This window comes from Mizuhopecten yessoensis, unplaced genomic scaffold, assembly GCF_002113885.1.
Source record: "Mizuhopecten yessoensis strain PY_sf001 unplaced genomic scaffold, ASM211388v2 scaffold2329, whole genome shotgun sequence".
In the NCBI taxonomy this organism is placed as follows: Eukaryota; Metazoa; Mollusca; class Bivalvia; order Pectinida; family Pectinidae; genus Mizuhopecten; species Mizuhopecten yessoensis.
In genome coordinates, this window is record NW_018404492.1 from 5,757,368 (window position 1) to 5,771,923 (window position 14,556).

A 14,556-nucleotide genomic window follows, 5' to 3' on the forward strand; every position below is an offset into this window, starting at 1 on the left:
TGTTACAAAATATAAAACAAATGTTACAAATTAACAATAGAATTTTTTTTTTTAAAGGTGACAATACTGTCATTAAGTAAAGGACTTTGCTTTTTCCAGCAGGAAAAAAGCCTTTGAATCACTGAAATACATGTATATCATAATTTGAGTTAAATGCTGTAAGATCAGAATGTTGTCCTTATATTTACACCTGATCGAAAAATGTTTACGTAAATAACTTAACGTAAACAGCTAGGATAAGATTGATCAAAAGGTGATAGTGTCCTGAAATGAGTTGTGACGTTGTCTTTAGATTAGGGGATTCGCTGACCAACCTTTCGTCATGATCACGTGCTTTAAAATGTGTCGACGACACGTGTGTTATCAGCTTTATGTAACAACTGTATGACTATAAGATGGGGTCCTACCGCTCCACAAACCAACAATAATCATGTACAGCGCAGTATTAATCACCCTCTTCGCACCGGCCATTTCGGCCTTCCTTTTAGATAGTTTCGGACTGGGAAGTGGTATCAAAACCGTCACAGAATTGGACGTGCCTAAGTATTTGGGACGATGGTATCAGGTACGTGAACCTTTCGTCTGTCATATCTAAGATTCTCGGGTTCTTTACTAGCCAAAAGCTCTTAGACTTATAGGTACATACATATAAACATATGATAACAGTCTCTCGAAACACAATTCGAATGAACACGAGAATGACACCACCGTATGCATAAAACACTGTTCAACAATGTATAAATAACAATTTACTAATACTTAATTAACACTTTACATTATAGAACGAATGTCACTCTAAATCCCGAGATTTCGGCCTCCTTGCCTTCTTCAAGGGCGAAAGTCAGCTATTGTCAGCAGGTACAGGAAATGACGTATACAAAATCGATTACACATTACACCACAATACACAAACCTATAATAAACACCTCTTGGATCCTAAATATTAATATTTTCCTCAAATGGATATCGCTCTAACAAGATTTATACTATGAAGTTGAATTCTTTTGAAAATGGAAGTTTTTCTGTAACATGTTTGATCAATATGTGCCTTAAATCGCTATAAAATGGACAAATCAAGATAAACTGGAATTCGTCTTCTATATCTCTTAAACTACTTACCGCGTAAAGCTTCACGAGTGGGGGCTAGGTGTTTAAATAATCATTCAGTGGTTACAGCGTAGGATCACGCAGACATTGACTAAGGAACCAAACGTAATTATATATTTTTCTAGACAAACCTTTGTAGAAAGTGTCCGATATTTCTCATCGAGATCTGCCCTTTTTATTGACGTACAATGTGCATATGGATTCACCAATAGTCTCACGTAAACATCCTTATCCATTCAGTCGTGACTTTTCCGAAGCACATTGCTGAAACTTCATTGCCCTCTATTAAAACGAAACCTCAATACCAACATATATTTTACTGCTTTAAATTACTTTTTACATAAAAGCAGCTCATGCAACGTACAATGCAGCCGTCCTCCTCTTCCTTAGACGCAGAAATGATATTATGCAAAATGCAACATCGTATTATTTCTGCTTGCTATCGAAATAAACGCAGGTATCGACACCATCCAGGAGAGATCGTCCCCAATACCGTGCGAACTTGTTTGGGTTCCATTGATACACTTACCTTGGTGATCTCCATCCCCATGCGGTGCTAACAAAGTTGTAAGACAATAGATTGTATGAGGTGAATATTCTTAACTGAAGAATGGACATAAAAAGTAATCTTCAATAGTCAAGGGCGGATAATACTCCTGTATGAACTTTGTGTTGAAAGTGGGTGTCAATTAGAATGGGTATCTAACAATATCATGTTTCAAAAGAGTTCATTGAAAGACTTATAGACTATTACTTAGAGAACAAAATAAATACTTAAAAAATGATATTTTAAGAGTTATATTTTAATCATTTTAAGCAGTCATATAACTTTTAAATAGTCAATTGATTTGAAAAAAAATCTTCATTGTTTCTCATTTGCATTATTGGTTCCGCCCACAGATGTACGCCAGCGAATCAGTGGTTGCCACGTTTGAGAAGGACGCTCTATGCGTAACAGCCGACTGTAAGTCCTTCAAATATTACAGTGACTTCAAAAACCGAATTTTATAACATCATTTACTCAAATATTGTGAACTTTGGCTTAGTATCAAAGTCAAATGTCTAGGTGGTCGGAGCTTGATATATTTTATTGTAATGTTTATCGATAGATTTTAAGCTCAAGGTTGCTTTGACGGATTTTAGTATACATTTTGAGTTCAATTTGCTCTTATCTGTAACATATATTCCATGCAAACGGATTGATCTTGGTATACATTTTTATCTCAGAATTTCCTCTTATCGATTGCAGATTCGATGTCAACAGATGGATCTGGGAAAGTGATCGTCCGTAATGGAGAAACCCTAAAGACTCCGAATGGAACGTTCAAAACTATCAACGGATACGCCACTACGTCTAGTGATCCGGGAAAATTAACCGTAAATCTCGAGACGGCCCCTTTCCCCGCCCCTTGTAAGTACATATCGTATATAAGTAGGCCGTGTTAGGTGAAGGTCAGCCCATTTCAACTCCATTCAATTCCATTCTGAATTATATTGCATTTTAGTTAACTTCATCTAGGTAAATCTCTTTCTCGTGTTCATTTAAACACATATTCCTCTTAACAATAGTCCATAACTGAAAAATAATGACAAGTCATCGTATTATTCTATTTTTCTATTTTCTGTCATTCTGACAAGCGTGATGTGCATATGCTATACTACTATTCATTGTTGAGATTTAAAGATAAACTATGATGTGAATGGTCATTCCAGACTGGGTGATCAAACTCGGACCCGCAACATTCGGAAATGATACCCAGTACCAGTACTCCGTAGTGACCGACAACCTGAAAGTCACACTCTTCGTATTGGCGCGAGACCCCGAAACGTTTAAACGGGACTATAATGACGAGGTGGTTCAATTTCTCAAGCAACAAGGATTCACCAACCTCCTCAACAGTCCTGTGGCCACATACCAAGGTTCAGACTGCATGTATCTTAAGCCGTGACGTCATAAACAATAGGTGTCATGGAATACATATACTGAATCAAATTAGACTTTCCGACAACAAGAGAATGATTCCAGATTTTGAACTACAATGTAAATAGCTGCTCAAATATTAAATGTTGGAATAAAATGTTGATTAAACTGAACATGTACTGTTGTCCGATCATACGTACATATCCTTACATGGACGGCACACAGTACTGTTTATCTACCTGTGTACTAGAAATACGATAAAGGCTACATAAAAAGGCTGATTTAGCTGTCTCATGTTGGTTCCCGGTTATTTCTAAACATTTTCTTCAGGTTGGTAAGTATTGATTATCAGAAGTTCTTTTTACACAACCAATAACAATTTCTATGTGACGTTTTGATGACTAGTACGATATGTACACTGTCACCTTCATCAGACAATTGACCAATGAAACGTATGCACACAAAGGTGTAAAATGTGTACGAGTTGTCCATAAAATCGATGTCGATTTCGGCTACGCTGGAAACGTATGTACAATAATTGTTACATATGTACCGAAATGATTCAATTCAGCTACTCCAAAGTTTTGGACAGAGGGAGCAATCAGTTCAAGCTGCAGATAAAGGAAGCCATCTGGATACGCAGCAGTGGGCCAGTTCTAAATCGAGACGAGGGGGCTCAAAGACTCCCGCATATCTATGACCAAGTGTTAACAAAGCGTAGCTGAATTGAGTCATTTCGGTACATATATAACAACTAGTGTACATAGAAAATGTTATTGGTTGTGTAAAAAGAAATTCTCATAAAAATTGGTCCCCGTTTATATTGAAACTCGGTTAATTTGAAGTATTTTTCCAATCCCCGAGGATTTCAATATAACCGGGTTCGACCGTATACCAAAGATACGAACAACATTCTATATATTTAATCATTGTATACCGGAAATAGAAGAAGACTGATAAAGGCATAGCCTGTTGTCTGATTCGTTTGTAAATACTGTACTAACATCTTGTTCAATATTCATACAACTTATATGTTTGTATTATATTTATGTTTTGTCAATAAAATACTTTTGAATTGAATTGAATCAAAGATGTAACAAAATGTCATTTATCAATAACAGAATATTATATTTTTTCTTTTTGCTGATTATTTTCATGCTTTTGATCGACACATTGATTAAAATATCGTGTGTTGTATTTTCTATTTAAAGGAAGAGAAAAGCATACTCGACTTTTTTCTGTTAGTAAATCAGTTCATTTTGTAAATTTCTGTTCCTACCTGTAAACAATTGTGTTAATTAACTATTGACTGTTATATTTGTACAAAGGTACATGAAGTTAGACGTTCATTTAAGATATTAGAAGCTTAGTAAAGCGATAGACTCCATGTTCAACGATTATGGTCACATACATGTACACTATAGATTAATGTACGGCCACAGCATGGATCAGTTTTTTCATTTGCAAACCAACACCAACCTTGATTTTACGAGGTGGATTTGGGGATGCGGTGAAAGTTGTGCTGGGGATTTTTCTTTGGATATAATGTCCATACCTTAAAACATGATGTAGTTTATAAAATAAGGTTATTTTGGCCAATGCCTCTTCCTAGGATGCGCCAAACGGAAAACTATCACTGTGCCAATATATGGCTTATTTCATAGTCCTCACACATATAGACACTATCATATCCCATGACATGACGATGTATATAAAGCTAACAGCGACATGCTGATGTAGATATAACTGCTAATGCGTATCGACCCGGTCATCTAGTGGACTTACAACTGACCATTCCAACTTGTCTGGAAATAGAACTTGACCACATGCGGTAGAGACTGGTATGCCATTGTCTCGGTGTCATATTTGGCCATTGCAGTTGATCCCATATAATGGACATCGTCGTTAGAGCACTTCTGGTCAGAAGGGGCTTCCGGTCAGTGTGTCAGATTGGCGAAATATATGGCGTTCTCTTACGTACATTAAGTGTATTAACTCCGATAACCAACGTTACATTTACGCATTTTCTATGGAGAATAACATTATAATACATGTATATACAATACTACGTACAGTCATAGTTGAAATGTTATTTATGTTTCAGTAACAAACAAACAAAAAATATTTATTTTTTATTTTTTTCATCATAACAAGTCGGCGTAGTTTTTATAAACATTGAAATGTTGGTTTGACATAAAACTAAATGTATTGAAAATTTCGAACATTCAACTAACCTCGTTTTGTTTCAAGAAGAATCCCTACTTCACCTAGTGCATACAGACAACGTATCTAACACAAACTGACATGACCTATAACAGACTGAGAACAAGACATCCCTAAAGAGCCTATTGTATCTCAACAACAGCGCGTGCCCCCTTAACGCTAGGGTTCGATCACCGACCGGTGGGCATACCAAGCGACCTCACACAGAGCCTGTTCAAATTCTAGAAATTATAGATTTCTGTTTCTTTGTCTCGGTTTTTTATTTCGTTATATCGTCCAAATTGAAGAGCTATAGGAACAAATATTCAACAACCAGGATAATGAATGTAAATTTGTCATTAAATACACAAATGTACAAAAATATGTATGAACATGCATCGTTTGTGTGACAAAAATATCCGCCCAATATGACAAGCGTAATACATTCGCGAATATACACATATATTTACAATCTTATGAATGATACAACTGCACTATCTTATCGACAAAAGTTTGCACAATTGATTGAACTGTTTTCCTAGTCATGTTGATCCAATCTTTTATGGAGGATACAACCCAAGTACCACCGAATTACATGAATCAAATTGCAATCTGTCAAAGAGCGCATATAACAGTTCGTTCAATTTTAAATGCAGTGCTAACAACTCACCATATATCGTCTCTAAGACTCTCAGTTTCTTTTTATACGGGGATGCTAATATAGGTTGCAAGATAACTGTTTGAAATAACACAAAATGACAAAACTAACTTGATATTATTTTAGAGAGTCATACGTCGACACACAATCTTAGTAAATTGTTTACCTTGCCTCAGCACTTAGGAATCTTCAACGCAAGTTTCCATAAAATATGTGGACAAATTATATCATGAGTAAATGAAACTCGGTTTTCTAGAGAAAACAGAATCTGAAATGCGTACATAAATTATTACAATGTCAGGGATAAACCCGCTTTCACAAAAAACATTCAAATGATATATAAGATGTTTTAGAAACAAGAGATCCCAGAGGGATCTTGGCGCCCACCTTTGTACCATCTTCATTAGTTCTTTGTCAGTTCGATCTTTTCTCTTCTTTCCTCTAATCTGTTTGATCGAGTCATGTTAACAGTTAATGTACCTTGAGGTAACTTTTGATCTAAACTTAATACTGATGTGTATGAAAGCCAACCTTCAAAGTGAGATTGTCATTTCACATATTTACTAGTACAGTACTTAATCTGAAAGAAATATAATCGATTATTGCAATAAAAGAAAGATCTGTTTAGTTCTTCTTTTAATCCATTTTGTTTTTATGAGCAGTCTCAAAATATAACATGCACAACGAGGGATCAAGGGAAGCTTTCATTTAAAATTTGAGAAAGATCCCTCCCGTACTTCCCGAGAAATAGCGATAACAAACTTTCACTATCAAAATCCAAGATGGCTGCCTGTCGGCCATGTTGTTTATCCGATCAGTCTCAAAAGTTGCCCTGCACAGCTAAGGACCAAGGGGAACCTACATATAAAATTTGAGAAAGATCCCTCTGGTACTTCTTGAGAAATAGCGATAACAAACTTTCACTATCAAAATCCAAGATGGCTGCCTGTCGGCCATGTTATTTATCCGATCAGTCTCAAAAGTTGCCCTGCACAGCTAAGGACCAAGGGGAACCTACATATAAAATTGAGAACGATTCCTCTGGTGCTTCTTGAGAAATAGCGATAACAAACTTTCAATATCAAAATCCGAGATGGCTGCCTGTCGGCCATGTTGTTTATCCGATCAGTCTCAAAAGTTGCCCTGCACAGCTTAGGACAAAGGGGAACCTATATATAAAATTTGAGAAAGATCCCTCTAGTACTTCTTGAGAAATACCGATAACAAGAATTGTTTAAGGACTGAACTTGAGAATATATAGTAAAAGATATACTTTAAATAACTATATTCAAAATTGTGTCTATAATTCGTATCCATACAAGGCATATCGAAAAAAATATATTTCGAAAACAGTTAATGCGTTAAGAGTTCTAGGGTGAGCACTAGACGTTATGAGAGTCATGTATTTTTTTTAACATGCTGCAATTGTTTTATCTGACGAACATAATTTAACATTCTACAAAACTCCAACATCAGTAATGTTTTCAACATTAATGCAGCTTTTCCATATCAATATAAAACATGTCTTAGGGCAATGTGTGTTGTCTGCTCTTTGTAAAGATAACCGTTCTACTTTTGTTAACAAAAAATGAAAATTCTACTCCAATTAATAAATCGCTAATAATAACCAAGCACAAATTTGAAGTAATATCGTAAGATACATCGTTTCATAAAAAGCAAAGGAGTGTAAATTACCTGTAAATACAGTTTAAGTTAAGTTCGCGAGAACTATCTTTTTCATTATTATTATTTTGAACATCATCAATATTAACTAAAACGTTTTGGTAACGAATACCATTACCGAACGACTCGTCGATTTCATTCATAAATAGATCTCTAAATGCGCCGATGATGTGTCCAGATTCACGGAGGTAGGTACCATTGTATTTAATTTCTGGCAGACAACTGCCAGCATTACGAAGTTTGTAACAGATTTTGATCAATATTTCTCCAGATTGATCTATTCCAGTGGATAGCTTTTTCATATTTTTATCAAAAGCATGCCAGAATTATGATTTATATAATATTAACTTTGGAAACCGCCAGGAAAATTTTGTTTTCCAAAGTTAATATTATATAAATCATAATTCTACATTTGGTCTCCCGGACACAGCACACAGCTAACCTCTTGGAAACCTTTTGTGTGAAACCCAGATATGTCTGTGTGCCAATAAGGGAGACTGGCTACCAGCCCCTAAGATTTTATGAAGAATTTCTCAACTGCATTTTACTACTAGCTTATCTCCCCCTAGTTTAGAACTTAGAATCAGACATCTAAGTGATTAAAATTGTTATTAGAGTTTATTTGTTTCTAAATGATTCAATATTCTAGAGACGGGGGCCCGGCCAGTCTACCAATAAGGTTTTAGATTTTAGATTTTAAAAAAGGTATTTCTCAAAACCGACTTTTCCATTTGTTTGGTTTGAAGGTCTCTATGATGGCCAATTACCGGATTCTCGTTTGTTTTTTCCAGATGGACGTTTGATGCCGATCTTAGTGTTCTGTCTAACGGAACCTTGTGCCCAAGCTCTATGTCTTTGCTTGGATCATTTGGGGTCCAGTAACACTTTATTGAAGCGGAATCGGATGCAAAGGTTGTGATGTGGAACATTTTAAGAATTAGGATTGTTTATGCGGTACTTTAAGTTGGACGGTTCCGAATGTCCTTTTCCATTTTCTACAGGCCATTTAATGACATTTGCTTCTCTAACGCTGTCATTGTCTGTTATGATTACTTGCTGTTGAATCGGCGGTTTCATTGACTACGTTGAACGCAATATTTTGGTCACTAGAGAACGTACTTTAACTTGTTTTCAAAGCCTTCGATTCCACGAGAATGCTTATCATTGAATTTCTGGGCGATTTATTCCTTCACAATCGGTTGTATCGTATTCCGATCTCATTTTAACATTTTTTGAATCGGTTTTTTCTTTTTCTTATTTCCTCTAGTTTTCGATGTATTCATTCCGTACTCTCGATTGCACGTTCGAACTACACATCCACTTTAATACATAATTCACGGTTTGTTTTCACACGTTTCTTTAAAGTTTATAATATGCGCAATGCATATTAATATATACAAAATGGATGAGCGTTTCCTTTAAGTATGAATCTCTATCTGTTGTCTGTAAATACTAACTGAAAGTTGTGTGTTGAACGAAAGCCCTCATTCGTTGAGGACATGTTATTGTACCGATCACTATGAAGTATGCGTTTTTTCGCCCTTTTGTAAACATTTCAAATGTGTTTTTAATAACATTTTCAGGGTCGACGGATATAGATTTATTGCTGGCTATTTAAGTCTAACTGTGAGGATATTAGGGAGGGGGAGAAAGCGATCCCGTTGTTTTCATTGCGGTGAAACGACCTCACTTAACGTTTGTGTGTCTTTTCCGACAGTATAAGAACTCTCTAGAGAATTTAAGCTGTACTAATTGGTCTCCGAAGCCTTCAAGCTTTTTTGGTCTCGTATCATATAGGGAGCCATAATTGATGGTGAGATATTCCCTCACTGACGTTAACTTGAACAGTTCATGGTGTTACTGTTCATGAGCAGGTTCGCTGTCCTGTGTAATGGTTCAAATCTACTCCGACAGTAACGACCGAGGCTTGCCTATGGTCGATAATTAAGCTCATTGAGGTACCCAGTTTTGTCATAAAAAAGGTTACAATGAGGTCATAAAATGATATTGCGTGATCATTTGACATGTAAGTACGATTAATTGATTCCTCGTTCACTTTTTTGGACTCTACCATCGATTTTGAAAGGTACAGCCCCACGTGTATATCTTACGTTTATCTTTCAAAATACAAAATGGTGGACTCTTCTCGTGGATTTCTTAGTCCCCGAGATTTGCCGTAACTTCTTTGTGCGGCACGGTTCGTAGTATATGTTGGACACTTTACTCATCATTAACTTGAAATCAATCAGTAAACTTCTGATATTTGAAATTCATACAATAAAAGGGTATTTCGCACCTTCCTTCTGTTTCAAAAGAAAGACCGGTTTGGTTTCCATTTTTGTAGCCCCTAGCATCACTGATGAGTCCTAGAAGCTATTGGGAAATAAACAGTTTGTTTTAATTGCCATGGTAACTCAACCGTGTCCAGTAAGCAACAAACTTTAGGTTGGAAGTAATGTGGATGGACTTCATTGTTTACTCTTGTAGCAGCCATCGAGTCACGTGTCATATCGATATGTCATGTTCTTTGTATATTTACTCGTACCACACGAGAGAACACATGCCGTTGCTTACGACGCACAATGGCTGTTCGGTGGTCTAGGTTTGGCACACAGACGAAATATCGTCTGAAAATCATGTTTTTCGTACAATGCTCCCAATAACTAGGTCAACTGCCAGATACTGTCTTTATTCTATTGTGTTCTTGTACAATGTTTGAACTGTTAATCGATGATTAATCAGTAATTTAACAAACTCAATGTTTATGACCCATTCGGGATGTAGGCCCGCGGTATCTTGCATATTAATCAGTGTATACATGTATGATGAACGCTCCAAATTAAAGCCAATGGTGACTTTCTATATCACTTATTGTCATAGATACACACTTATATTTACATTTGCGCTGCAATGTAACTATGTAAACAAAGTCAGGAGACTATGTACCGAAATGAGCAGTATTACGCACGTGACCATAAAGTGAACACACAGAACAGAAGTCTCTTTTGACTTTCGTTTATAATTTTTTGGGCAAGTAGTTGATTATTCCACAATGAAACCGTTAACATAACAATAGATATCTAATTCTAATAAAATTATTATACTCTATAACTTTAAGGCAGAAATGAATTAATATTTTTTCACAGGCATTATGAATGCCCTCTCCGTTACAGGAAGATGAAACATGAACCGCGTCATATTGCCTATGAACCGTGAAAAACAAATCACCCTACAATCTCTACCCAGAGTTGTCGTTCCTTTTCAATCACACACACATTAAAGGGAGAGCAAGGACCGTAACTCTGCGTGGAGATTGATCACCCTACTGCCCTATATACTTAGTAAGTACTAAACAGAGTAATGGCCGGGCTTCGCTGGCCAAGTGGTTAAGGCGCCTGACCGTCCACGACCACTAGGCCTACGTGGGACTGTCGGCATGTAACTACCGCGGGTCGGTGGTTCTTCGGGTACTCCGGTTTCTTCCACCACCAAAACCTGGCACATCCTTAAATGACCATAGCTGGTAATAGGACGTAATACTATAGCAAAACAAACCAAATAAGATGAATGTATACAGAATAAATAACATCGTATGCCATAGTGAATTGACACCATACATGGTCATGAAATAACTCGGATCCGTACTGTAGTTCCTTCTGCTTGTCCAACAAGTCCATCAAATTAATGAGAAATTTACTTTAATCCAACAAGTCAGTTCAGCGAGTCTAATGTATACAAAAAATATCGTCAACAACTTAATTAGTCGAACCCAGCAAGATGGTATCATTGACAATACGCTGATGAAAATGGCTTATGGCACAAAAGTGTTTGTTTGACTAAGGCAAACAGACGATCGCGAACTGATTGATGATAAACCTACTAAGCCCACAGTCATATTGAATTATGTCTTCAAGGGTTTGAACAAATGCCTTGTTTTTAATTACTTATTTCAAAATAGCTTTCAGCGATTTGGTTCATATTAACTTAAACTTAAAAACATCCAAAGGGAATATTATTACAATAACGCATGACGTATTAAAGGGATTTGGCAACGTGTGTACATTTACATTTCGGTTTGTAAATATTGTTTGCACTGCATGCCGTATCGAGCAATGTCGTCTTTTCAGGTTGAGTCAATGCTATCTGAAATAAAACAGCCAAAACATGGCAATACAAAACTATGAAATCATTTTTTCACATTAATGCAACACCTAAATTAACTCTGGGAAGTCCTGTGAAAGTCGTTCCGGGCTCTCCGGACTATCGGCAGCCAATCAAATAAGCGTGCCTCGCGCAGTTGATAACTACATTCATCAAATTTAATTTCACAAAAGTGGGTATTAACTTTATGAGATGTGGCCCTACCCGCATTTGTCTTTAATTACGACATCATGTTACTGAATTTTCATTGACGTCACAAACCAGTTTGCGCCACTCGTTGATCTCTCCCTGAATTTTCGTTCGCACAAACAGCGAAAATGGGTTTAGGAGTTATTCCTCCGTTTTTTTACAGTATGTATTTTCAGATCATATCCTCGATCAAGCATTTGAGCGCGTTCTATAAGTAAAATGTGTTAAGTCCTTTAAAAGAAGTGTTGCACTTATTGTGGTGATATCAAGAATAGCTGGTACATTTCCAATCAAAGATTTTTATCTGAATGTAATCGCTTCATATTTCGCTTTTCCTGTCATAAACCAGCACAAATCATTCTTCCCTCTATACACTATACCAGCAGAGAAAAAAACGCCTATGCATTTGGATATATAACTTAACTTAAACTGACTTTGTAGTATGCTTACTCCGGGTACTGTCCTGGACGAACTGATTGAAATATTGGGTAAGGCTATATTACATAATCTTATCGTACACTTTCCACAAAAGTAAACAGTTCAAACTAATTTCTGATCGGTACACATCTATTGCATAATAATGTCGGAAGTTGATGGAGAAATGGTTACTGCCCTTTTAACGCAAGGACAATCATCCTGATCATTGCATTGCCTGTTCCCGGTTATGTATACGTCTGAAACATACAGGACGGTAAGCAAGACATCCAGGGAGCGCAAGTCCGCCTATAACGTCGTGACGTCAGAGCAGATGTATACGCCTGTCCCATCTGCGGAACCGTTTCCCAGCGGTGACTGAAATGGCATCTAATGTGATTGGAAAACATGGACGTCCACTGTGTCCGAGAGCATTGAATATTGGAAAGAAGGCTCGTTTGAGGCCGCGGCGGATCCCATTTTAATCAACGTCAACGCCGTTTGCAATGGTACCGTTCATATGCTCTAAACAGGTAGACGATGTCTATGGCAGTTATGTCTGAGGTTTGCTAACGAAGCACCATGTCATGTCGATTAATGTTATCAAGCCATCACAGAACGTCCTAGGGGGCTAGGTGTTGGCGGAACATACACAAACAATGTCAGCAATCTAATCAGAATAAGCATTACTTCCCCAGTGACGTGTAAATCTACCAACATATACCTGACGACCAATTATGAAAAGCATCGTAATGAAATGCATTTGCTACATGAATCAATTATATATCGCTTTGATGTACGCAATCAGAAAATACGTTGCTTTTTCGGAAAGAAAATGCAAGGGTTTCCAAACTATTGATATAATTGTTTACCACGGCACGTCAGCTTTATAAAATATTTTCTTCTTGCGGGATATTGAATCCTTGTATTCACCTTCAGAAACGTAACACATTTATCCAATAATAACTCGTTGGAACGCTATCTCTTGGGAAACTTTAACCAATCAGCGAGAAGAATATTGATAGGAGTGACTTACTGGGCGGAGGCGTCAAAACACTCCACACTAACCGGGTGCTCTCCGAACGATAAAACATCCATGATATCTGTTGTGATGACAACAAATGGAAACCAGGGATACTGGTTAACGAGATATGTCATATAAAGCAAATATGCCTTACTATAGGATTTTAATGACAAGAATCCATAGGCGGCTTCAGTCCTGTGGGAGACCATTCCGCGGACTACAGGTATCATAGACAGTGGGTTTTACTCATTGTAGTGTATGGTTATAATAACATGGAGATAGCTGGGGATGGATATAGAAAACACATTATGGCCATTTACTAAGACAACAAAACCTAGTTCCAACCTAACTGGTTTCAACATATCCACACTACTTGCAAAGTCAAGTTAAATCGAGCAGACAGTATTGTCGTCCCACGTGACTACATGTTTCCCCCCACAGGTACATAGTATGAGCCAGCAACATCAATATGTGTTTACATTGGTTGTTTATACAAATCGTACGTACGTTATCCTTGATTTCGAGATAACTCCGGGTTCATTGATGTTACGTATTGGCGATCTCTTTTTCCTAGAAATTCACATTGTCATTGTGAATTTCTACCAAAATGAAATCACCAATAACTTCAATGATTGTTTCAGCACTACAAAGTGAACTATAACAGAGGAAACTCTTCTCGGATCGTATCTTCCCCACTTACCAAGGCCTTAGGGTCCGTTCTGTTCAAACATTCCAACCCCTTTTGGTGGTATCCCTGACACCATTTAGGCCAAAATTACTCATTCACAACGAACATTCACAACGAATAGGTGATAGTATCCGTTCACAACTAATAGCTATTATCATACCTTATCTAAGTTCCTGTTACAGCGAGCCTCTGATTGGATTAAACACATTGGGTTATCCCCCATTCACAAGCGATAGATAATATAACCCATTCACCACGGATACTGCAGACGTACATATTTTAGCGGTAGTCTTATTTGTACTAAATTAGGAATTCGCTTATTGAAGTTCTTATATAGATCTTACAGTATTTACGTGGTACGCCAATTCATCAATGCGCTCATGTATCAAAATACGACATTACGCTAAATTTTGAGTGCGCCTAGTATTTGAATATTGAATGGTTTAAACACTTTGGTCAGAATATCCGAATAAGTGATACACACGGGATATATCTCCCATAGGGGCTTG

The 14,556-nt window shown here is 37.0% G+C and overlaps 1 protein-coding gene across 1 annotated transcript; it reads left to right on the plus strand.

Annotated features, from left to right (window-relative positions):
• The first annotated feature begins 356 nt into the window (after positions 1-356).
• Positions 357-3,196, plus strand: LOC110445551 (apolipoprotein D-like). Its single transcript, XM_021490216.1, has 4 exons — positions 357-565; positions 2,008-2,071; positions 2,357-2,518; positions 2,821-3,196. The coding sequence occupies exons 1-4, from the start codon at positions 431-433 to the stop codon at positions 3,054-3,056; spliced, it is 597 nt and encodes a 198-aa protein (XP_021345891.1). The 5' UTR covers positions 357-430; the 3' UTR covers positions 3,057-3,196.
• Positions 3,197-14,556: the final 11,360 nt, after the last annotated feature.

Coding starts and splice junctions, on each gene's coding strand:
- LOC110445551 (XM_021490216.1), top strand. CDS start 431: ATGTACAGCGCAGTATTAATCACCCTCTTCGCACCGGCCATTTCGGCC. Junction 566..2,007: donor ATTTGGGACGATGGTATCAG/GTACGTGAACCT, acceptor TTCCGCCCACAG/ATGTACGCCAGCGAATCAGT. Junction 2,519..2,820: donor GGCCCCTTTCCCCGCCCCTT/GTAAGTACATAT, acceptor TGGTCATTCCAG/ACTGGGTGATCAAACTCGGA.